At 42.5% G+C, this 25,650-nt stretch overlaps 1 protein-coding gene across 1 annotated transcript in view; it reads right to left on the reverse strand.

Moving 5' to 3' along the window:
• Positions 1-25,650, reverse strand: part of hdac3 (histone deacetylase 3) — a 102,464-nt gene that overhangs the window by 65,346 nt on the left and 11,468 nt on the right. Inside the window, exons 2-4 of the mRNA XM_034181563.1 lie at positions 16,964-17,046; positions 16,685-16,827; positions 9,291-9,372 (exon numbers count right to left, since the gene is read on the reverse strand). Coding sequence (XP_034037454.1) covers positions 9,291-9,372; positions 16,685-16,827; positions 16,964-17,046 — 308 coding nt within the window. The remainder of the gene's footprint in view (positions 1-9,290; positions 9,373-16,684; positions 16,828-16,963; positions 17,047-25,650) is intronic.

The raw sequence follows: 25,650 nt of genomic DNA on the forward strand, positions 1-25,650 counted from the left end.
GTCCTTAAAGCAGTCCTTAAAGCTGTACTAACAGACCTTATTCTCTGTGAAGCCCGTAAAATTTTCACCGAAAGCCAGATAAATTTTTCGAATGGTTTCCAGGTGCCAGTCTCAAAAAATTCTGATGGAAAAAAAGTCCAAATCATTCCGCCATTTCCAGACAATGAAAATCCGACGAGGGGGCGGGACCACTCCTTCCACAAGGCGTGCTCACAGGCGAATGACATCACAGACAGGCGTGGAAAAACTCACACATGCGCACGAGGGTTCAAGCTTGTCTGACGTAAAAACATATGAATCAAATCCAATATAGTTAAAAAAAATATATAAAAAGGTATGATACTTTATGGACAGACCTCGTATTATCAGTACCATCTCCCCATTACAGCTGCTGAAACGTGCAAATGCTTCAGAGTTGACATGGGCGCTTTGGTGACTCTCTGATGGGTAAAGTACTTTCAAGAATTCTTCTCAACAGGACTGTGCCACTTTTTTTGCTTCTTAGCTCCCTGGCCAAGAATTCACTGATTAAATCAATTCTGTGCAACTGTTAATATCTACAGGGCTCTTTGTTGCCTCGGTTGATTTTCAAAACAAAATCCTGTACAGTGGTGTAAAGAAGATATTCAAGAAAGCATAAGAAGAAAGAATTGGGAATGTCAGAGAGATGAAGAAAGCAGATAGGAGACCAAGGAGATGCACTGTAAGGTGAAGAAAGAAGTGTCATCAACGATCAGTACTGAGTCCTTTCCTGTTGACAATGGTGATGGATTTGGGGTCAAATATCCAAAGTAACTGAGGGTGTGGTAGAGAGGTGAAGAAGAGAGTGCAGGAATGGTGGAGTGGGTGAAGAAAGGTAGCAAGACTGATTTATGACAGAAGGATATCTACAAAAGTGAAAGAGAAAGTTTACAAGACAGTAGTGAAACCAGCTACGTGTACGCCTTATGCCGCGTTCACACCGGATGACACGTGAGCAACGGTGGCGAGAGGTTGCTATGTAATCCCTATGGAAGGACGCATTGTGGCACCACAAAAGTCCAAGCCACGCAATGTGACGCGACGGACATGATTTTGAACAACTGGCGTGTTTGTGGCATGATATCGCGTCGCATTGCCGTCCTCCCCAAGTTGAAAAATCGGAACTTTTTCATCTTGTCGCATCACGATGACCAATCAATGACTGGATATGTAGTGACGTGGAGATTTCTGGAGTTTATACTTGATGTGGGCATGTCCTGTCTCTGGCAGCCAGCCTGTGAGCAGGACGTATGTCCCTTTTGTCCTTTATTTCACAATTATGACAGAGTTGGTGTTGTGTGGGCTGCTGAAGAGGAGGTACTGCTGGCCCACCACCACCAGAGGGCACCCTGCCTGGAGTGCGGGCTCCAGGCACCAGAGGGCGCTGCCGCCTCACAGGAGCAGCCGGGGTGACAGCTGACACTCATCACCTGTGACAGCTGTCACCACTCATCTGATCTGCATCGGTATATCAGCAAGACGTCATCTCCACCTCTTTGCCGAGATATCGTTCTACCTGAAAGGTAATATCCTCAGCCTGACTGCTTGATAGAAAGCCTTTTTGTTGTGATTTTTGTGAGTGATAGACTTTTTCTCCAACGAGAGGTGGAGGTAGCTTCCCTGCCGTGCAGATTGCTGGGTGCAGACGCACCCACGTTTAATTGTGTTTTTGTTCCTCGCCAGCAGTACCAGGTCCGACACGCGGAGGCAGTGGCCACCTGGGAGTTCGGGACTTGGCGGCTCCAGTATTCCCGGGGTCTGGTGGCGGAGGAAATCGTGTGGTTCCGGTTCTGCTTTGGACAGGCGTCTCCTATCTTCGAGCCTGCCCACACGACACCTTGTAATTTGACCTTTGATCTATTGTGGAATCTGTTGTGTTTGTTGTGCACGTTCGCAACAGTAAAGTGTTGTTATTTGACCTATTCTATTGTCCGTTCATTTGCGCCCCCTGTTGTGGGTCCGTGTACTTACACTTTCCCAACAGTTGGAGGGGGAGAGCGAGCAGCAGCACCGCAGGAGCTAGTTTTTTTCCTTTTCCACGTGCGCGCACGAACGAATCATCCGTGAAGATAATTTTATTTATTAACTACACAGATGTATAATAAATCAAATGGTGGCTGGTTTATAACACAATTATGACAGAGTTTGAGGGGAGAGCGAGCAGCAGCTGCTGCTGACTGGGTTTCAATTGGGAATGATTGGGTTTTTTTTTTTTTTTTAGTTGTTCACATGTGTGCGTGCGAACGGGACACAAGGTCCTCAAACTGGGTCCTGGAGAGGCGGAAGTACTGCTGAAAGTGGCCATCATCCAGACGCAGCTCCTGCAGCAAATAATGAAACTCCCTGAATTGGGAACGTCTCATGAGGATGTTGTGAACCCAGGGACAGCGCTTGTCCGCTTTCCACAACAAATAGAGCACAGCAACTCGCTCTGTGTGATCAAGGTCCAGCATGGTGACTTGATGGCGAGCTGAATGGAAGCTCCTCCTATTTGATGACACATTGGAGCGAATTTTCACAGCGAAAGCAGAGCAACACACCAGGCAATGGTGAATTTGTGGCGCTGCGTGTCATCCGGTGTGAACGCGGCATTAGAGACAGTAGTGCTAACAAAAAGATAGCAGACAAAGCTGGAGCTGGCAGAGCTGAAGATGCTGTGATTTTCTTTGGGAGTGAAGAGGATGGACATGTTATGAATAAACATGGAGGAACAGCACAGGTAGAACTGTTTGGAGAGAAAGTCAGAGGTGAGATTGAGATGGTTTGGGCATGTGCAGAGGAGGGACTCAGGGTATATAGGGAGAAGGATGCTGAGGACGGAACCACCAGGCAGGAGGAGAAAAGGGAGGACAAGGAGGAGGTTTATGGATGTGCTGAGGGAGGACATGCAGGTGGCTGCTGTGACAGAGGAAGATGCAGAGGACAGGGTGAGATGGAAACCAACTCTTTCCACCTCACTGTGACCTGCCCCAAATGTGAGCAGCTGAAGGAAGGAAAAGAAGAAGACAGAATCATAGTTGCAGTGACATTTCAGACCTGTCATAGTCGGTAATGCAAAATTCAAGCATTTTCACTCTGAATTCACACAGTCAATGCCGAAAACACTGATAAATCACTTTCAAAACAATGGGAACAAAGCGTGCAAATCTTTTAAACCTGGACGCGCTGCGTGTCGTCGCACTCAACGAGCAGACAGAATCTTTTAAACTTGGACGCGCTGCGTGTCGTCGCACTCAACGAGCAGACAGAATCTTTTAAACTTGGACGCACTGCGTGTCGTCGCACTCAACGAGCAGACAGAATCTTTTAAACTTGGACGCGCTGCGTGTCGTCGCACTCAACGAGCAGACAGAATCTTTTAAACTTGGACGCACTGCGTGTCGTCGCACTCAACGAGCAGACAGAATCTTTTAAACTTGGACGCTCTGCGTGTCGTCGCACTCAACGAGCAGATAGAATCTTTTAAACTTGGACGCGCTGCGTGTCGTCGCACTCAACGAGCAGACAGAATCTTTTAAACTTGGACGCTCTGCGTGTCGTCGCACTCAACGAGCAGATAGAATCTTTTAAACTTGGACGCTCTGCGTGTCGTCGCACTCAACGAGCAGACAATCTTTTAAACTTGGAAGGCGCTGCGTGTCGTCGCACTCAACGAGCAGACAGAATCTTTTAAACTTGGACGCTCTGCGTGTCGTCGCACTCAACGAGCAGACAATCTTTTAAACTTGGAAGGCGCTGCGTGTCGTCGCACTCAACGAGCAGACAGAATCTTTTAAACTTGTAGAGGAGCAGATACCTGTAACAATCGTTCATTTCTGGAAACAAGCAACAAATTTGGCACAAATACTCCTTGGACATTACTCTTTTGTAAAAGCACGTTAGCCAGCTAAATTTTCAATAGGCAGCCAGGTAGGGGTCAACTGAAGAATTACACAGGGGTCAAAATTTACAAATGCTCCAATGACATTGAAAACTATACCACATTATTTGTCTGATCACAAAGATTCCAAAAAGGTATAGTTTGGACTATCTGTGACTGATTGTTACGGAGTTATGGGGTAAAAACAGCAAGAATGGTGACAAAAGTCAATTTCAGTTTGTACAGGGGTCAAAAATTAAAGTTGCTCCAGTTTTGGTAAAAAGTGTTGCAAGTAACTGGCTGTACTAGTCTGATTAATAAATGGAATAGTTTGCACCATGTGTCATGCTGAGTTATCATGTTACAGGGTAACATATGTCACATGTCATAGAATTCAATGGACGTTGACCTTATTTGACCTTTACTTTGGAGACCAAGCACTCAACATAGTCAAAACTATTCCATTTATTAATCCTACTAGCACAACCAATAATTTGCACCACTTTTTACCAAAATTGGAGCATCTTTAACTTTTGACCCCTGTACAAACTGAAATTGACCTTTGTCACCATTCTTGCTGTTTTTACCCCATAACTCCGTAACATTCAGTCACAGAAAGTCCAAACTATACCTTTTTGGAATCTCCATGATCAGACAAATAATGTAGTATTTTTTCAACATGATTGGAGCATTTGCAAATTTTGACCCCTGTGTAATTCTTCAATTGACCTCTACCTGGCAGCCTGTTGAAAATTTAGGTGGCTAACGTGGTTTTACAAAAGCGTAATGTCCAAGGAGTATTTGCACCAAATTTGGTGCTTGTTTCATAATTTGAAAGATTCCTCTGTAAATATTCTGTTATCTGCTTCACTATTGGACGTGCTTAAGCAGATAGAAACTAAATGAATTTAGCTGTCAAATGTAATAGAAATATATAATCTGTGGTTAAAGTTGTCTTAAAAACCTCTGTCTAATCATAAGTTTAATCAAGCAAATGTAAGCTTGATTTAAGCAAGATTAAAGGATTTTCTTAAACTCTGTGGAAAAGAGGGTTAATTGTTAATTGAGTGTTTATCGTCCTTTTGTGTCAGTAATCAACTCTTAAGTTGGTTTTGGGAGTTTTCAGTAAAGCCTGGAATCAGTGCACATGTGAGAACAAGATTTCAGTGGAAGATGCTACAAACCTGCTGTATATAAAATAACAAGAATGGCATAACTTTCAGAGAAACACATAAAATTATATGAAATAAAATAGAGATATTAAACACAATATGACTTTTGACTGCATATAAAATTTTTAATTTCACACATTTTTAATGCAGAGGAAACACTATAAGATTCTTCGTTTTTATTCACTGGAGTGCCGGCAACAATTTGTTAAAAAGATCTGTATTTGGGTTCCCCAATCCCTCAAATCTGTGATATTTTAGCCAATGGCTATGCAAAAATCTGTCAGCAATACGCATGCAGTGTTAAACCCAACTGAGCTGAAAGCACGTTTGACTGCTGGAATGATTCCAGTTTCCATCTTTGAAATTGTTGCTCAGTATTCCGGTGGGTGAAAATAGGGAAATTGAAATTAAAACTTTCATTTTTGGTTCTGGAACTTCACTACATAGTGTCAAGTGTTAGTTACAATGTTCTCCAAGGACAACAAACAAGAATTCACTAGAATCCAATTATAAACACACTAAAAGTTTAACCCTAGAATATAGAACCTCTCTTTCGCACTTTTTTGGTCATGTCTAATTTCAACAGCAGCGTTTCTCTTATGAGTTGCATTTCCTCACGTAGAGTGTATATTTTGCATGGTCAGGGTCAGGAGCCCTGGTAAGGGTCACCAATGATTTGCTGATGGCTTCTGACCAGGGCTCTCCATCCCTTCTCTTGCTCCTGGACCTCTCGGCCGCCTTCGACACTGTAGACCATACCATCCTTCTTCACCGACTCCAGCATTTCATTGGTCTTTCAGATACAGCACTCCAGTGGTTTCGGTCCTACCTGACTGATAGAGCTGAGTATGTGGCCCTTGGGGAAGCCAGGTCGAGGCCCCACATTGCAACCTGTGGGGTCCCCCAGGGGTCGGCCCTTGGACCGACCTTATTTTCCATCTATATGCTCCCCTTGAGCCACATCATCAGAAGGCATGGAATATCCTTCCATTGCTATGCTGATGATACTCAGCTCTATGTCAGATTAGACCACACTTCCTCATTTTCCATTCACACTCTCACTGCCTGCCTGGAGGAGACAAGGGCCGGGATGAATGACAATTTTCTCCAGCTAAACAGCACAAAAACTGAAGCCATTTTCATTGGCACTCCACATCAACTGAAAACATCCCCCCTCAAAGTATTTTCATTTTCTGGCCACAACATTCCATTATCAACATCTGTTACAAACTTGGGAGTCCGTTTTGACCCCAACCTTTCATTTGACATCCATATCCAGCATATCTGTAAGACAGGATTCTTTCATCTTAGGAACATTTCCAAACTCCGCCCCTCCTTGTCGTTGTCTGATGCTGAGAGGCTGGTCCACGCCTTTGTCTCCTCCAGGCTGGACTATTGTAATGCACTCCTCATCGGGATCTCTGGCAGAAATTTACAACGTCTCCAGTCCATTCAAAACTGTGCTGCCAGGATCCTGATGGGGGTGCCAAAAACTCAACACATTACTCCCATCCTCAACAAACTCCATTGGCTTCCTGTTAGGTTCAGGGTGGAATATAAGATCTGCCTCCTGACCTATCAGTGTGTCTACGGCGGTGCACCAGCGTACCTCAAAGAACTTCTGTCCCCCCATGGGCCCATGAGATGCCTCCGCTCAAACAACACTCACCTCCTCCAGGTCCCCAAAACCAAGCTCCACACAATGGGGGACAGAGCCTTTCAGGCAGCAGCACCACGCCTGTGGAATGCCCTGCCCATCCACCTGAGGGCGCCACAGTCAGTGGACTCTTTTAAATCAAATCTTAAAACGTTTTTATTTCAGAAAGCTTATGAATTATAGTTGCTAATTTTAACTGATTTTTAATTGATCTTGTTTTATTTTTATTGTTGTTGATTGTTGTTTTATGCTTTTTGTTTAACCTCTGTGGCACTTTGAGATTTGTTTACAAATGTACAGTGCAATATAAATAAAATGTATTATTATTATTATTATTATTGATGAAGTTGTCACTTCTTCTCCTTTTCACATCGTTTCCACTCATTGCAGGCAAATCATCGATGTGATTCAGTAACAGAGAAATTCAAGGGAAAGGCCTAGGGTCGTCTTACCTCGTGGGCTCAGGAACACTTCAGAAAACCATTGGCAGTTAACACAGTTCGTCGCTACATCTACAAGTGCAAGTTAAAAGTCTACCATGCAAAGTGAAAGCCAAACATCAACAACATCCAAAAACGCTTCCGCCTTCTCTGGGCCCGAGCTCATTTGAAATGGACAGACGCAAAGTGGAAAATTGTGCTGTGGTCTGATGAGTCCACATTTCAAATTGTTTTTGGAAATCATGGATGTTGTGTCCTCTGGACAAAAGAGGAAAAAAGACCATCCAGATTGTTACCAGTGCAAAGTTCAAAAGCCAGCATCTGTGATGGTATGGGGGTGTGTTAGTGCCCATGGCATGGGCAACTTATGCATCTGTGACGGCACCATCACCCCTCGCTCACACTGCCTCCGGTGTTACCATTACGGGGTATGGATGTGGGACCTGCAGAGAATCCAAGTCATTAAAAAGATACAAACCTCTCTCAGTGGCCACGGAGCTCTGCAGCTGTGGTTACTGAAACCCTGCAGCGCTGTGGATGTTTCCACAAGAGGGCAATTCTACGGTAACGGAATTACAATGTGACCTAATCTGTAGTCGTTAGATGCAGTATGTCCAGATTTTGCTGTTGCTGTAATTCCATTACCATAGAATTGCCCAACAAGTCTATCCTTGCGGGCTGCCAGAACGCTCCGCATCAAAACAGCGAGCGTAGTCTCTGGACCTGTTGCCAGAGTTGGCCACAGCTCCGCATAGCAGACGGTGTGAGTGGCCCGCTGTGGCGCTTACCAAGCCCGCAGACTTGGTAAGCGCATTGGAGGCAGTGAGAGGGAGGGGTCAATGCTGAAAGGTACATCCAGGTTTTGGAGCAACACATGCTGCCATCCAAGCAACGTCTTTTTCAGGGACGTCCCTGCTTATTTCAGCAAGACAATGCCAAGACACATTCTGCACGTGTTACAACAGCGTGGCTTCATAGTAAAAGAGTGCGGGTACTAGACTGGCCTGCCTGCAGTCCAGACCTGTCGCCCATTGTGTGACACATTATGAAGCACATTATGAAGTCATACATCAAGCAAGAATGGGAAAGAATTCCACCTACAAAGCTTCAACAATTAGTGTCCTCAGTTCCAAAACGCTTATTGAGTGTTGTTAGAAGGAAAGGTAATGTAACACAGTGGGAAACATACCACTGTCCCAGCTTTTTTGAAACCTGTTGCAGGCATCCATTTCAAAAGGAGCAAATATTTGCACAAAAACAACAAAGTTTATCAGTTTGAACATTAAATATATTGTCTTTGTGGTGTATTCAATTGAATATAGGTTGAAGAGGATTTGAAAATCATTGTATTCTGTTTTTATTTACATTTTACACAACATCCCAACTTCATTGAAATTGGAGTTGTATATGTATCACATTAGCAAATTGTTACTCATTTACAAATACACATTTATTTAAAAAACCAACACACACATTACAGTAACTTGTGTGTTGGTTTTAACAAATAAATAAACCAACCAACCAGTGATGGAGACCCATTTTTCCCATAACTCCTTTTGGCATGCGTGTCTGTTAATGCTCAAACCTTCAGAATTAGTGCATTACTTTAAAAGATATGTGTGATATTTTCACTTTGTAAAAATGACAGTTACTGTTAATGTGGATAAACTGTCCAGAATTAGTTGTTTATAAGTGAAACCATGAGTGAAAAGTGCTTTGTGATTCATGTCTCCTGCCCGCTGTCTGTGTTATAGTATGCAGAAAGTAAATGACACTTTTTTTTTTGGATAGCAGTGGGCGGTGTGCATAAAAACAGACGCTCTGGCTTGTTGTTTGTTTGGGGTTTGTGATCACGTTTGATTTTACTCAGGAGCCTCGGCGGTGCTTTAACTCAAAACTGGCTAATCTGTAGCTGACGGTGTACCGAGTAAGTACTAAAGGTTAGCGGTTAGCTGTAACTTCTGCTAAATTTTTTTCACAGTTTATCAGTTTAGCGTTATAAAAGTTAACTTTTCAGTTAGCTGATCAGCAGTTATTGAAGCTAACTTTTTGGTTAGCTGTGCCCATCGCCGAGTATAACAAATGAAAGCTATTTAGCATTTTGTACAGATGTAGCAGTGCTGAAAATGTGCATCTCTTACCTTGTGGTTGAGCTGTGTTGCTCCCTGTAAAGACGCTCCTGTGTATCTTGAACAGAACTCAAAAAGACCTGGAAATACAGGACTAAGACACAAAGATGTTTGGTTATGGTTTAGAAAGTCTTCGACTAAGCATCTGAGCTTACAATTATATGGAGCTAAATCAAGGCCAAAAGTTTTGTAATCTGAAAATAAAAAAAGATTGAAAAAATAAATTTTGAAACTGAAAATTAAAGTTTTGTAATCTGAAAATTAAAAAAAGATTGAAAAATAAATTTTGAAACTGAAAATTAAAGTTTTGTTCTTGAATTTTATAATCATTTAAAAAGTATTATCAAAATAAAAATAAGTGTAAGATATATATATATTTCAGTTTAAATACATTTTTGATTCAGCTCTATAATTTTTTTGATGAAATAATTTATTTTCATTCATATTTCTTTTTTTCAGCTTCAGATCTTTTTTCACTTTCAGATCTTATTTTTTCAGTTTCAAACTTTTGGCCCTGTTCTGGTGTGGGAGGGCGTGGCTTCGATTGAGAGGGGTGTGGAATTGTGAGTGACAGGAGAGCAATCAGTCCTCACATGATGTTGCTTTCAGGAAACGTGGGTACTTTGATAGATAATGACTTAACACTTTCTCTCCACTGTGTTGTCTTGATACCTGTAAATAAAGTGATGCTAAAGATGTCTATTACAAGTAATTCTAGACCACTCTTGGTCATTTTTGATGTTTAAAAACTGGAAAATATGCAAGATTGTAAAGTTTAACACCTTTACCTAAAAAAAACGATGTGTCCCAAATCCACACAAGACCGTGAACGCAGCGCAGTATCGCCGCATGAAAATGAGGCAGGTCGCTCTTTTTACAGGCTGCAGCAGAGTGTTACAAGCTTTCTAAGTGACACACAGAGACCTGCCTCAGTAGATCTGAAGAAAGCTTCAATATGGCCACAACCAAGCAGACCGCCCGGAAATCCAAAGCCGCCCAGAAGAGCGCTCCAGCTACCGGCGGTGTGAAGGAGTCTCACCGTTACAGGCCCAGCACCGTGGCACTCCGCCGCTACCAGAAATCCACTGAGCTGCTGATCCACAAGCTGCCCTTCCAGCACCTGGTGAGAGAAATCGCTCAGGACTTCAAGACCGACCTCCGCTTTCAGAGCTCCACTGTGATGCTCTGCAGGAGGCCGGCGAGGCTGACCTGATCGGCAGCTTGGGGATCAGCAGCTCGGTGGATTTCTGGTAGCGGTGGATCTCTCTCAGCGCCTCAGTGTCGGGCCTGTAACGGTGAGGCTTCTAAACACCGCCGGCAGCCGGAGCGTTCTTCCGGGCGGCTTTGGATTTACGGGCGGTCAACTTTGTTACATCGCCATTAAATTCACTATTCGGTACAACATACGGATCCACTGAACCAACTGCTACACATCGATCACAATAAACAGCTTTATCTCGAGGGTTTAAAGCCTCGTAATAAGCTTTCATTCTCTCTATTTTCTTTCACACACCAGCCGCGTAGTAAATAAACAATGGAGACGGGAGCAGAGTCATTATCTATCAAAGTACCCACGTTTCCTGAAAGCAACATCATGTAACGACTGATTGCTCTGCTGTCACTCACAAGTCCACGCCCCTCTCAATCGAAGCCACGCCCTCCCACACCAGAACAGGGCCAAAAGTTTGAAACTGAAAAAATAAGATCTGAAGGTGAAAAAAAGATCTGAAGGTGAAAAAAAGAAATATGAATGAAAATAAATTATTTGATCAAAAAAATTAGAGCTGAATCAAAAAATTTTTTAAACTGAAAAATATATATCTTACACTTATTTTTATTTTGAGAATACTTTTTAAATGATTATAAAATTCAAGAACAAAACTTTAATTTTCAGTTTCAAAATTTATTGTTGTTTATTTATTGTTGTGAAATAAGGCCAGAGAAACATTGAGAAGTCTATGGTGTTCATTGATGATGTGACTGCAGACAGCAGCATTATAATGAATTATCAAGTGTATGGGTAAAAACCATCTGCTTAGATTCAGCCCAGTACTGCCATAGTGCAAACATCTGGAATGTTTCACTTTAGGGTGGATACAGAAAGTATTCACAGCGCTTCACTTTTTCCACATTTTAATGTTCCAGCCTTATTTCAAATGGATAAAATTCATTGCTTTCCTCAACATTCTACACAAAATACCCCCTTCTTTTTTTTTTTTTGATTTTTGCAAATTTATTAAAAATAAAAAAAGTAAGAAATCACATGTACACAGCCTTTCAAAGTATTCACTTCTGTCTTGACCCTTGTCGACCCTTGTAGAGAAGAACAAGGGTCTACAAGGGTCAAGACAGAAGTCAGACTACCAGAGCAAGAATTTTAGCTGAGGAAGCTTCTGCGATTTGAAGTGAAACGTCCTTGCGTCAAGCAACCCAGTCCAGTCAAAGATTCAAGCTTCTCCACTATTGAGGGAAAGATGAATGCAGCAATGAACAGAGACATCTTGGATGAAAACCTGCTCAAGAGCGCTGTTGACCTCAGACTGGGGCGACAGTTCATCTTTCAGCAGGACAATGACACAAAGCACACAGTCAGGATATCAAACGAGTGTCTTCAGGACAACTCTGTGAATGTCCTTGAGTGGCCCAGCCAGAGCCCAGACCTGAATCTGATTGAACATCTCTGGAGAGATCTGAAAATGTCTGTGCATCGACGCTCCCCATCCAACATAATGGAGCTTGAGAGGAGCTGCAAAGAGGAATGGACCAAATTGCCCCAAGACAGGTGCACCAAATTTGTGGCAAAATGATCAAGGAGACTTGAGGTTGTAATTGCTACCAAAGGAGCATCAAAGGACTGAGCAAATGGTGTGAATACTTACGTACATGTGATTTCTTAGTTTTTATTTTTAATAAATTTGCAAAAAAAAAAAAAAAAAACTATTCATGTTGTCATTATGGGGTGTTGTGAGTAGAATGAGGGGAAAAATTAATTTACTCCCTTCTGAAATAAGGTTGTAACATAAAATGTAGAAAAAGTGAAGCGCTGTGAATACTTTTCAGATGAAATGTAACTCCATTAAGGCCATACACAGGAGGCAAATTTTGAGAAATTGTGTCACTGCCCAAAATAATTGTGCAACCAACAGTATTACATCTGTGGCCAATAGGGGTGTAATGATTCATCTACTTCATCGATGTATCAATTTATATTCCTATGATCCAACTACATCTATCTGTGCTCGGCAAGCTGGCCTTCCAGATGACATATATTGTTTTAAAATCGTTTTAAAACGTAATTAATCAATTGTCTTAATACTAGGAAATAACACATTGGATATAAATGGCAGATTTGATATGGATGTGTTTTGTTAACACTTTTAATGATAAAGACGTTCAACGTTACTTGATTCAGTCTGCCTGTCTGTAACGCCATCGCCACGTGCCAGCAGAAAAAAAAACATAGCATGGCGAATGTGGAGGAGAAGCCGGCGAGCGAGAAATTATCAAGCCACTATTGTGGTCCAGCGTGTGGAAACACTTTGGCTTTTGCAAAGACAGAGAAGTTCTAAATAAGTCGCTTGCTATTTGTCAAATACCACGGCAACATGACAAATCTCTCCAACCACCTACCATGGGATTTCACACAAGGCTGAACAAGTAACCACGGATGGCTGGACCATGCTCAAATTGATCCAGAGTGGAAAACGAAGACCTTTGTTCTGCAAACCAGGGTTTTAAATGAAGCCCACTCTCGTAAAAATATTGGAACGTTACTATGTGACGCCTATACAGGGTGGAATATCGCTGACAAGAATCCTGCCTTCAACACAGATAACGCTAGGAACATAACTGTGGCCGGTGCAGTAGCCCAGTTCAGTCCACAGATTACCCACTCCGAACAACTATCCAGGTATTTATTTTACAGTCACACTGGTTGAATTATTGACTAAAAAAAGGTACTAAATTGATTTCAAGTCACTGAATCTTTTTCGGATTGGATCATTCCAAATGAACCAACATCATTGTTGAATCATTTCGGCAGCCGAATCGTGATACGAATAGAATCATTGCTAAAATGAATCATTACACTCCAAGTGGTCAACCCTCTGTATTTACTAAAGTATTAGAAGAAGTAAGGACTGCATTCCTACAGCACGTTTCCATCTTGCAGATGCTCAATCTACATTCTGCAGCGGATTACAAAGAAGCCATACGTTCATACTTCTTATAAAAGGATAGCTTCCACTACATGACAAACTGAAACCTACTTACATGCTACTTATGACTATTTATAGTACAAGTGCTACTAAAATAAAGTGCACATAGACAACAAAATGACACTCAAAATGCAGCAGAAGCCACCAAATAGCACCCTTCTTCAAAATCTTCCAGGGGTATGTCCTTGGACCCCCTAGAGTTGCTGTTTTTTTTTTTTTACAAAGCATGTTGCTGCCTATTCATTTAATCACCGGCTATTATTTCATTTGTGGAAAACACTAAGGCTGCAGCTCAATTTCTGGTATATACAGTAATATCACACAGTCCAATCTGCACTAGCAGCACCGTGGATTAGTGGTTAGCACTAGTGCCTCACAGCAAGAAGGTCATGGGATCCCTTCCCACCCTTTCTGTGTGGAGTTTGCATGTTCCCACTGTGTCTGTGTGGGTTTTCTCTGGGTTCGCAGACCGAACGGTACCTCCTAAAAATCGGTCCACCCTGTCTTCACTGTGCAGGCGTCATTTCGGAGCATCGGTGGTATTTCACCAATTATCACCTTGTTTCTGCTTAAAACTGCACTCCAGTCATCATCAGTCTTAGCAACAGCTATCTGAAGCTTTTGTACAACAATTATTTCCACATAAATTCAGCATTATTTCATAATAAGAGTGCAGCAGCCATGACGAGCTGCTCCTGCTGGGTTCATTGCGCCTCTGTCATTTTAAAGCGTCACCGATTATCGCCTCGCTTCTGCTTAAAACGGCCTTGTTTCTGCTTAAAACTGACTTTAGAATGATTTAAGAGGGTTTACCTTCTCATCTGATGGATAATCCCATTATTCCCTTTGATCTCTTTGGGTGAAGAGAGTCCATCTCAGATGAGCTGCTGAGCTCCGAAATGACGCATGCGCAGTGGAGGCACGGTGGACCAATTTTTAGGGGGGACCATTCGGTCTGCAACACCGGCACTCCAGGTTCCTCCCACAATCAAAAACATGCTTATTTAGGTTCTGCTCCTTTCTCGAGTCTCTACATCGAGAGTTGGTCCCTGGGCGCCGGACTGTGGTTTCCCACTGCTCCCAGTGGTTGGATGGTGTCTAATTGCAATTAGGATGGGTTAAATCCAGAGGACAAATTTCGCATGACAACAATGACAACAACAGCTTTATTCTACACTGTTGACTTTGACACAGATATGCCTTGCTTGTGAGATTTTTCCTCATCCATCTGATGGTTACAAAGACCGTTTTCTTCCACAGTTTCAAAAAAATAAATCTCTCACAAACAACGACTTTAATCTGTACATTCCTGGGTTTTTGGTGTTTTGTTTTAACTCACTAGCATGTTCTTTTTTCATAAGATGGCACTAAATAGATCGTTTAGCCAAAATGACTATTTTAATCTCTCTCATAGATTTGTTGCAGCAATTTTGACTTTATTAGCCCAACATGGAAGTAAATACACACAAATCACAGCTGCATGTTTGCATTTTGAATTCATCACATGCATGATAGACATTTTCCCCTGTTATCTAAATGTCCAAGCGCTTACAAGGTCAAAAACACATACACAATTTTATATGGTAGATAGGAGCACACAGAAAGCCAGGAACTCTATAAATGGTAAGACACACCAGCTATCAATTTAATATGGTCGATATGAATGCATGCATACATTAATACCCGGTCACACGGCATACGACAATTCCTGAACGAAGGGAAAAAAGTAAAACAATCACAAATCGTTGAGAAAAGGTGGACGAACGAGCTTTATCACAAAATAGCCAAATAGCCTAGACTCAAGAGCGCAAAAGGAATGAAAGAGGAACCAAACGAAACTGAAGCTAACATTGATCTCGACACTTTAAACAAAACGCACCTGGAGCCACTGCTGGAGCAGTGTGTGTCTGCATCTCTGCACTCCAGGATTCTCCACTGGGATGGAGCTCAGCTGCAAACAGAAGCACGTGAGCCGTCCCACTGTGGAGATTTGTGCGCAGGTCGGTGGATCCACCTGCTCTGGTTCCTCGTCCAGAACAAAAGAGTGATCATCTCCATCATCAGAATCCTCACTGTCTGATTCAGACTCTGACAACACGCTGCATGCTCTGTCTTGCTCCAATTAAAAAAACAAAAACAAAAAAACTGAAGCGCTTGTTTAACATTCAAAAGACGCCCAAAACAATACCCACTGCAAACACGGCAAATATTTCTCAAATCTCTCAAATACCAAAACTCTAAATCACTGTCTGTACAACCGAAATTGTGCATACGAGACAAAGGGAGAGACAGAGATAGCTAGCGCTGTCTCTCTCTATTTGCCCTTTTTTTCAAAACCCTGTTTCTGATCACCTCACGCACGCACAGGCGATGTGTACATGGATCAGACACACACACATGCATGCACACACTTCACCTTCTCTCTAGCTGATGGCACTGGGTTTTCTGTTTTCATAGCTGGATCAAAGCTGTTCACACATGAATGTCCACTGCTGCTGGAACTTTTTTCCCCACACTCGATGGCTCAAAGTCCCACTTCTGTAAAGTGCCGCCTGGTTTGCACAAACGGAGGTGCAGTTCGCTCTGAGAGATCACAGCAGATAACATGAAATATTATTTTATGTCGTGTCAGCCCTCAGCACCACAGAAACAAACAAGGCCGATCACGCTCCTGCAAAGCCCCTCTGCTGCCATCAAATCGCTGATCGCGCTCCTGATCGCTGACATGAACTGCTGTGACTAGTGGAGGAGGCCGAGAAATTTTTCCTAGCCTGCCAGCACCACGGCATGACTGCGGCAGCACTCGCCACATCACACACAGCAGCAGAAGCTCCACACCACACACTGCAGCGCTCACAAACCGGCTTCTGTACTGTCTGAAATCATTCAGCCGGTCGAATGAAGCCAAACTAAATGCTAATGTTACAAAAACTAAGCAAACGATAAGAAACCGTCAAGAACTACACCAAAACGAAATACAGACAAATTGAGGTTTTCGGCGCCATTTGTTCAAATTTTTCAACAGTTTAAAAATCCTGACTAAGCGCCAGCTGCAGGAACGGAGGTTAAACGATGCCAATGAAAGTCAATGAAAGTCCAGATTTCTTGTTTCGTTAGGGCTTCGTTGCCCTTTGTTAAGTGCTGTGTGACCGGGCCTTTACTAATAACCACATAAATAGTAATACATACCAGTCATCGCCTACGTTGAATGCATTTAGACTCTTTGTGAAGCCCTGCATGTTCGTGGGACTAACTTTCTGCAAGAAGTCTATGTAGTCCTCAGAATGGAACCGACACATGTCATGCTGAGATGCTTTGTAGGGTTTGAACACCTAAAAAAATTAGGAGGAAAAAAGAATAGCATCAAATGCCAATGTGTACTTCTTACACCTAATTAAAGGAGAGGCATATGTTTGAAAGCTCTCAGTGTGTTGTGGCTCCGCAACATAATGTATTTGTGCTGCTCACCATCATTTTCTTGTAGAGTCCGTAGTGGAGAACCAGACTATGAGTCAGGGACAAACGGTGGGGCTTCATGGGATGGCCAGTACCTAACAGAGACACAGCTCACAGGTTAATGAGATGCTTCAACAATGAGATGTTATCACTTTAATGCTGCTGCAACTGGAATAAGTCATGAATGGTACAACCACAAAGAGGTCGTCAGCAAAACATTAGGAGCATAATAAACATTATAATCAAAGTTAAATCAATACTGACAGGGTGACACATTGAACTCTGTTCGGCTAGTTTATAAAACATGAGGCTATAACAGCAGGCTTTGCACACGCAAACACACTTTGAAAGGAGTCACTTTTCTATAATATTGTGTTTCCCCAATCCTGGTGCTCAGGACCCCACATACTGCACATTTTCCATTTGTCCCTGGACTAATCAGAGTAGTAGAGCCCAACCAATATGGATTTTTTGCGGCCGATGCCGATAACGATATTTGGATGAAAAAAATGCTGATAATCGATAAATCGGCTGATTTGCCGTCCATTCCAGAAAAAGAAAAGACCATTGTCAACAACTTCCTTGCTGCACGGCTAATCGATGGAGAGGCCAAGAGCTTTTGGGATGCTACTCCCAAAGCTACTGTGGCAACCTTTGCAAGCATGAAGAAGGCCCTGTCATTTGACAAAGAGAGGAAAATGGTTCTTGACCCAGAGGTACTATTCCGTCAATTGCTCTCTGTTGCGAAGCACTGTGACATTGATATAAGAATGGTTTTATCATACGAGCTGAACCCATTTAAGCCTGCATTGTTCCATGATGATGGAACAAGAGCCCGACAGATATATCGGCCGATATAAGCCCTTTTCAAAGTACTCACTATTGGCCAAAATTTTGCCGACAGAACGCCGATAATTTCTCATAAACAGAACAGTTACTGAAATAATGTTTGTGTCGGCAATGTAAAATGTCCTTGCACCGTTTGTCCAGTAGATGGAGCTCTGACTCCATTCGACTGAGAGCTGCTTACACCCCTGCTTAAAAGTGTTCATCACCGGCCCTAGTAGTTCGCGTCACACTACACTAATCGGCTGACAAAAGCATACATGTAAGTTTATAAGGATGTTGTTTGTAATAACTTTGCAATTACATTCACCCCACATTTCTCCCGTTTCAGTTCAACTCAGTTTATGTAGTAATGTGTCAAATGTGCTTCAATGCATTCATTCATGCTTTTTATTAAGCCCTTGTTGTGTAGACCTTATTTCTAAGATGAAAAACTTTTGTTTACTGCTAAGAGGTTGAAACATTCAGATTCACTGGTCGTCCAGAAGGGTTCTGGGAATTACTGCCGTTCGCCATTAACCCTCTGGGGCCAACGCTAGGGCTGCGCAATTAACCAAATTTTGATCACGATATCGATATTTGTATCAAACGATCTCCAAACTCGTATAATCGAGTGAAACGATTTAAGGGCCTTTCATCAGGCCAATCCGTCAATGTGTCCCAAGATGCATGACGTCAGATGCGTCGCTTCGGCAGCGGCAAGGGGGCAGAGATTGCAGCTACGTCACACTCTGGCTGTTTCCACAACCTGAAAAAAGTTCAGCGATCGCCTTCTTCAATTTGCGTCGCCTGAATCACAAAAAAAAGCTTTAAAAAAAACAGCAGTAGAACGATTCTCCCATCACCCTGCTGGGAGAAGCTTTTTTTCAGCTACTTTTCGGAGTGACGCTGACCGAGGGAGGACTGAGGACTTGGTGGGATATCGATCGAACCGCGACAGCGGGCCGACCCGCACGGAGAAGACGGCTTTCAGGCATCATTCCTGGACAGAGCGAGGCAGGCAGCCGGGGTGATGGAGCAAACCCACTCAGTCTGAAATCTCCCACTTTTTGGATATATGCGAAGTCCCAGTTTGCCCAACGGAATTTAGTTCTGCAGCTTTATCAAGGTGAGAATAATGTAAAAATAAAACGTGACGTTTACTGAACTGCTGTGAAGGTTTAATGATCAGCTAACATTAGCTTAGCCTTTAGCACAGTTGATCTGAGTGAACGCTTTAATTTGTAAATGGTTCAGTCTTTTTTATTTTTACCAAATAAAGCTACAGCTTTTTTCAGACAGCACAAAAGCTCAACTTTAAATAACTTATTTTTTCTGGTGTTTTTTTCCTCGTTTTTCCCCTTTTTTTCTTTTTTACATATAAAACTGTTTAGTGTTTCTTTATATTTAAAGAAATATTTTTATTTGTCCTAATCAGGAACATTTGCTGTGCAGACAACCAAATTTCCATTGATGAGCTGAACACCACGAAGTCCAGTCAAAAGAAAACATCTCTGCTCTTCAAAGTAGGACAAAAGTGTCTTTCAGCAAAACCACCAGAGTTCAAAGCTGCAGAAGAGACCTTCATCTGGTCCCGAGAATCCAGCATATTACCTGCTTCTAAATAAAAGGCTCTTTCAACAGCAACTATTTTATTATTTTTAAAAAGGCTGTTTCATTTTATATTTTAACAACAAATGAATAGATCATTAAAAATGTCCACGAATCAAAGTCAAAAGACATTTGCACAGGTAGAAGCTCTAACACTAATTTACAGATGAAATTTTTCTAAAGAACCATTTATTGATTTATTTAGCTATTTTAATTACAACTGTTCTAAACTTTTTTAAACAGTAATCAGAAATTCTGAGGTAAACAAACAACAGCAAAAAACATTTCCAAGGATTTTTCTTCAGAAAACTGCTCCATAAATGAGCAGTCCTGTGACGCGTCTAACAATTTTTTTTTTTCTAGAGTGAGAGAAATGCTGAATAAATGCATTGTGTAACTAAAAAAAAAAAATCGTTTGAATAATCGTGATTTCAGTATTTACCTAGTGATACTGATTTTTTCCATAATCGAGCAGCCCGAGCCGACGCTGTCGTATACAACGGTTGGGACCAAGCTTTACTAAATTGTAAATAACTTTTTAATGATATGAGATAGAAATTTACTCTCTTAGCTCATACCTTTTTTTGTTAAAGGTCCAAAAAAGAACATTTTATTCATTAAAAAATAAATAAATAAATAAATAAAAATCGGCTGATTTATCGGCTATCAGCAAATCTGCCAATTTATCGATTAGCGGCATTTTTTTCATCCAAATATCGTTATTGGCATCGGCCTCAAAAAATCCATATCGGTCTGGCTCTAGATGGAACCATGAGAAAGGCCATCAAGTCTGATCTAGCTGATAAGTTACAAAAGAACTATCCACAAGAACCTGAATTGAAATCCAACATCCATATCCCAACAGCTTACATCACTGATGTCATGTGCTTCATCCAAGGTGTGAATGAATCGCAATTCAAAACCTTTGATGACCTCTGTGAAATTGTACTCAAGAAGTTGTCTAGATTATACAGGAACCCAGATCTTGATATCGAGATAGTGACCCTTGTATTTGATAGGTATGATGTGACTTCAAGTATCAAAGGCAATGAGCGTCAACGACATGGTGACACAGGTGCTGATGGACCCTCTCACAAGATCATCAGAAAAAGACAAGTCCCAAACTACAGGCAGTTTCTCAAGTCAGGACAAAACAAGGCAGCCCTTATTTATTTCCTGAGCAAGTACGTCGAAGAGCATGCACCAGATAAAGATAAAGATGAACATAAACTTTACTGATCTCACAGAGGAGAAATTCACATGTTACGTCAGCTCTAAAAAACACACAGGGTGGGTGCAAGTAGATGAAAATGTTCATCAAAGGATAAGCAATAATAATACTTGTAACAGTACAAGACATAAGAAAATGAGGTAGAATATACACACACCCATATATATATATATATATATATATATATATATATATATATATATATATATATATATATATATATACACACAAACACACTCAACAAAAATATAAACGCAACACTTTTGGTTTTGCTCCCATTTTGTATGAGATGAACTCAAAGATCTAAAACTTTTTCCACATACACAATATCACCATTTCCCTCAAATATTGTTCACAAACCAGTCTAAATCTGTGATAGTGAGCACTTCTCCTTTGCTGAGATAATCCATCCCACCTCACAGGTGTGCCATATCAAGATGCTGATTAGACACCATGATTAGTGCACAGGTGTGCCTTAGACTGCCCACAATAAAAGGCCACTCTGAAAGGTGCAGTTTTGTTTTATTGGGGGGGGGATACCAGTCAGTATCTGGTGTGACCACCATTTGCCTCATGCAGTGCAACACATCTCCTTCGCATAGAGTTGATCAGGTTGTCAATTGTGGCCTGTGGAATGTTGGTCCACTCCTCTTCAACGGCTGTGCGAAGTTGCTGGATATTGGCAGGAACTGGTACACGCTGTCGTATACACCGGTCCAGAGCATCCCAAACATGCTCAATGGGTGACATGTCCAGTGAGTATGCCGGCCATGCAAGAACTGGGACATTTTCAGCTTCCAAGAATTGTGTACAGATCCTTGCAACATGGGGCCGTGCATTATCCTGCTGCAACATGAGGTGATGTTCTTGGATGTATGGCACAACAATGGGCCTCAGGATCTCGTCACGGTATCTCTGTGCATTCAAAATGCCATCAATAAAATGCACCTGTGTTCTTCGTCCATAACAGACGCCTGCCCATACCATAACCCCACCGCCACCATGGGCCACTCGATCCACAACATTGACATCAGAAAACCGCTCACCCACACAACGCCACACACGCTGTCTGCCATCTGCCCTGGACAGTGTGAACCGGGATTCATCCGTGAAGAGAACACCTCTCCAACGTGCCAAACGCCAGCGAATGTGAGCATTTGCCCACTCAAGTCGGTTACGACGACGAACTGGAGTCAGGTCGAGACCCCGATGAGGACGACGAGCATGCAGATGAGCTTCACTGAGACGGTTTCTGACAGTTTGTGCAGAAATTCTTTGGTTATGCAAACCGATTGTTCCAGCAGCTGTCCGAGTGGCTGGTCTCAGACGATCTTGGAAGTGAACATGCTGGATGTGGAGGTCCTGGGCTGGTGTGGTTAAACGTGGTCTTCGGTTGTCAGGCTGGTTGGATGTACTGCCAAATTCTCTGAAACGCCTTTGGAGACGGCTTATGGTAGAGAAATGAACATTCAATACACGAGCAACAGCTCTGGTTGACATTCCTGCTGTCAGCATGCCAATTACACTCTCCCTCAAATCTTGCAACATCTGTGGCATTGTGCTGTGTGATAAAACTGCACCTTTCAGAGTGGCCTTTTATTGTGGACAGTCTAAGGCACACCTGTGCACTAATCATGGTGTCTAATCAGCATCTTGATATGGCACACCTGTGAGGTGGGATGGATTATCTCAGCAAAGGAGAAGTGCTCACTATCACAGATTTAGACTGGTTTGCGAACAATATTTGAGGGAAATGGTGATATTGTGTATGTGGAAAAAGTTTTAGATCTTTGAGTTCATCTCATACAAAATGGGAGCAAAACCAAAAGTGTTGCATTTATATTTTTATTGAGTATATATACATACATATATATACATACACGAGGTCTGTCAATAAAGTAATGGTCCTTTTTATTTTTTTCAAAAACTATATGGATTTTATTCATATGTTTTTACGTCAGACATGCTTGAAGCCTCGTGTGCATGCGTGAGTTTTTCCACGCCTGTCGGTGACGTCCCCCGCCCCCTCATCGGATTTTCATTGTCTGGCCTCTCTTCATTGGCTTATTCTAGAATAGAATTTAAAATTCTTCTTCTTACTTATAAGGTTTTGAATAATCAGGTCCCATCTTATCTTAGGGACCTCGTAGTACCATATCACCCCAATAGAGCGCTTCGCTCTCAGACTGCAGGCTTACTTGTAGTTCCTAGGGTTTGTAAGAGTAGAATGGGAGGCAGAGCCTTCAGCTTTCAGGCTCCTCTCCTGTGGAACCAGCTCCCAATTCAGATCAGGGAGACAGACACCCTCTCTACTTTTAAGATTAGGCTTAAAACTTTCCTTTTTGCTAAAGCTTATAGTTAGGGCTGGATCAGGTGACCCTGAACCATCCCTTAGTTATGCTGCTATAGACGTAGATTGCTGGGGGGTTCCCATGATGCACTGTTTCTTTCTCTTTTTGCTCTGTATGCACCACTCTGCATTTAATCATTAGTGATCGATCTCTGCTCCCCTCCACAGCATGTCTTTTTCCTGGTTCTCTCCCTCAGCCCCAACCAGTCCAGCAGAAGACTGCCCCTCCCTGAGCCTGGTTCTGCTGGAGGTTTCTTCCTGTTAAAAGGGAGTTTTTCCTTCCCACTGTAGCCAAGTGCTTGCTCACAGGGGGTCGTTTTGACCGTTGGGGTTTTACATAATTATTGTATGGCCTTGCCTTACAATATAAAGTGCTTTGGGGCAACTGTTTGTTGTGATTTGGCGCTATATAAAAAAAATTGATTGATTGATTGATTGATTGATTGAAATGGCGGAATGAAAAGGACTTTTTTTCCATCAGACTTTTTTCAGAAGCTGTTAGAGACTGGCACCTGGAAACCATTCGAAAAATTTATCTGGCTTTCGGTGAAAATTTTACGGGCTTCACAGAGAATAAGGACTATTACTACAGGTTTAAGGACCCCTTTAAGGACTCTCGGCACGCCGCGCTCCGAGCTGCGACGACGAGGCACAAACCACTGGATCATTTCTAAGCTGATGGCTCTGTGGATACGAGACCGTCGTGTGCTCTTTCTCTGGTTATCACAAGAGCTGGACATCAGCCATTTTCCGGCAGATTTCACTTTTAACAAGAGATTTTGTCATGGAAAGCCGCGCGGAGGCTTCGCGCGTCACGACCGATTCGCTTTGGAAGCGAGACAAAGGAACAACTCCGTTTCTGAGTGTTAGAGGACAAGTTGGGGCATGTCCAGCTCTCCACAAGTTCTCTTATACTCACTCGACTGGTAAGCACTGAAAGCCGAGATAGGCATGTTCCAACTTTTTTCCATGACAAAATCTCTTGTTAAAAGTGAAATCTGCCGGAAAATGGTTGATGTCCAGCTCTTGTGATAACCAGAGAAATTGCACACGATGGTCACGGATCCATACAGCCATCCCTTTAGAAATGAAATGGTCACTCAGCCTGTCGATGGCGGCTTCGGAGCGCGGCGCGCCACCAGTCGCTCTGGGCCGTCCTTAAAGCGACAGTAACACTCCGTAATCTCTCACCGAAAACCATCTGAATTTCTCGAATGGTGTCCACTTTGATGTCCCTCACAGTTTCTGAAAAAATTTTGATCAACCAAAGCGGCAGTCTCTGAGCCATTCCTAAACAATGAAAAAAGCGACGAGAGGGTGGACCACTCCTCACTCAAAGCCTGCTCACAGGCGAATGACGCAACCGACAGGCATGAAAAAACTCACGCATGCGCACGAAGGTTCAAGCTTGGCTGACGCAATCACACGTGAATCAAATCCATATGGTTTTTGAAAAAAATAATAAGGTCGGATACTTTTCTAATAGACATCGTACACACACACACACACACACAGACACACACATATACACACACACACACATACACGTACCCATATACATAAATATATGTACGTACATACATAAGTACATATGCATACGAGGTTTGTTAGAAAAGTATCGGACCTTTTTATTTTTGTAAAAACCTAATGGATTTGAATCACGTGTTCGCATGAGCAAACCTTGAACCTTCGTGCGCATGCGTGAACTTTTTCACGCCTGTTGATTGCATCATTTTCTGGTAAGCAGCCTTTGTGTGAGGACATGTGCAGTGCGCTCAGCGGATTTTCATTGCAAGGAAAATGACGGAACAACTGGAGCAGCGCCGCATCAAATTTTGCCAGAAACTGGGCGACAGCCAGGTGGAAACCATTTGGATGATTCAGATGGCTTTCGGTGACTTTCAGTCGTGTGACTATCTGAGAAATTGTGGAAGAGGTGGGCATGTCACAGCATGTGCTGTGAGACTTCAACACGGAGGTGCTTTTGCTCTGCTGTCAGCAGCAACATGAATTTCACCAGCACTCTTTTCATGGCCAAATCTTCTGTCACAGTGGAATGTACAGAAAAAGTGCTGATGTCCACCTCTTCCGCAATTTTTCGGATAGTCACATGACGGTCCCGCATTAGCACAGCATTCACTTTGGAAATGATCTGGTCATTTCAGCATGTTGATGGCCGCCCGGAGCGTGGCTCACCCTCCACCGTTGTGCGGCCGTCTTTAAACCGGTTGTACCGCTCCTTAATCTGTGTGATTTCCAGAGGATCGTCACCAAAAGCCGACTGAATCATCCGAATGGTTTCCACCTGGCTGTTGCCCAGTTTCTGGCAAAATTTGATGTGGTGCTGCTCCAGTCGTTCCGTCTTTTTCCTTGCAATGAAAATCCGCCGAGCGCACTGCACATGTCCCACACAAAGGCTGCTTACCAGCAAATGATGCAATCGACAGCTGTGAAAAAGTTCACGCATGCGCACGAAGGTTCAAGGTTTGCTCATGCAAGCACACGTGATTCAAATCCATCAGGTTTTTGAAAAAAATAAAAGGTCCGATACTTTTCTAACAGACCTCGTATATATAAACATGACTGGGATTGAAAGAGACAGGAGCATCTTATTTACAATATGTGAAGTGGAATTTAGATGTGGTAAGGTGACATTAGCGCAGGGCTTTGTAAACGAGTTGT

The sequence above is a fragment of the Thalassophryne amazonica genome, chromosome 11 (genome assembly GCF_902500255.1).
Source record: "Thalassophryne amazonica chromosome 11, fThaAma1.1, whole genome shotgun sequence".
NCBI classification, from domain to species: domain Eukaryota; kingdom Metazoa; phylum Chordata; class Actinopteri; order Batrachoidiformes; family Batrachoididae; genus Thalassophryne; species Thalassophryne amazonica.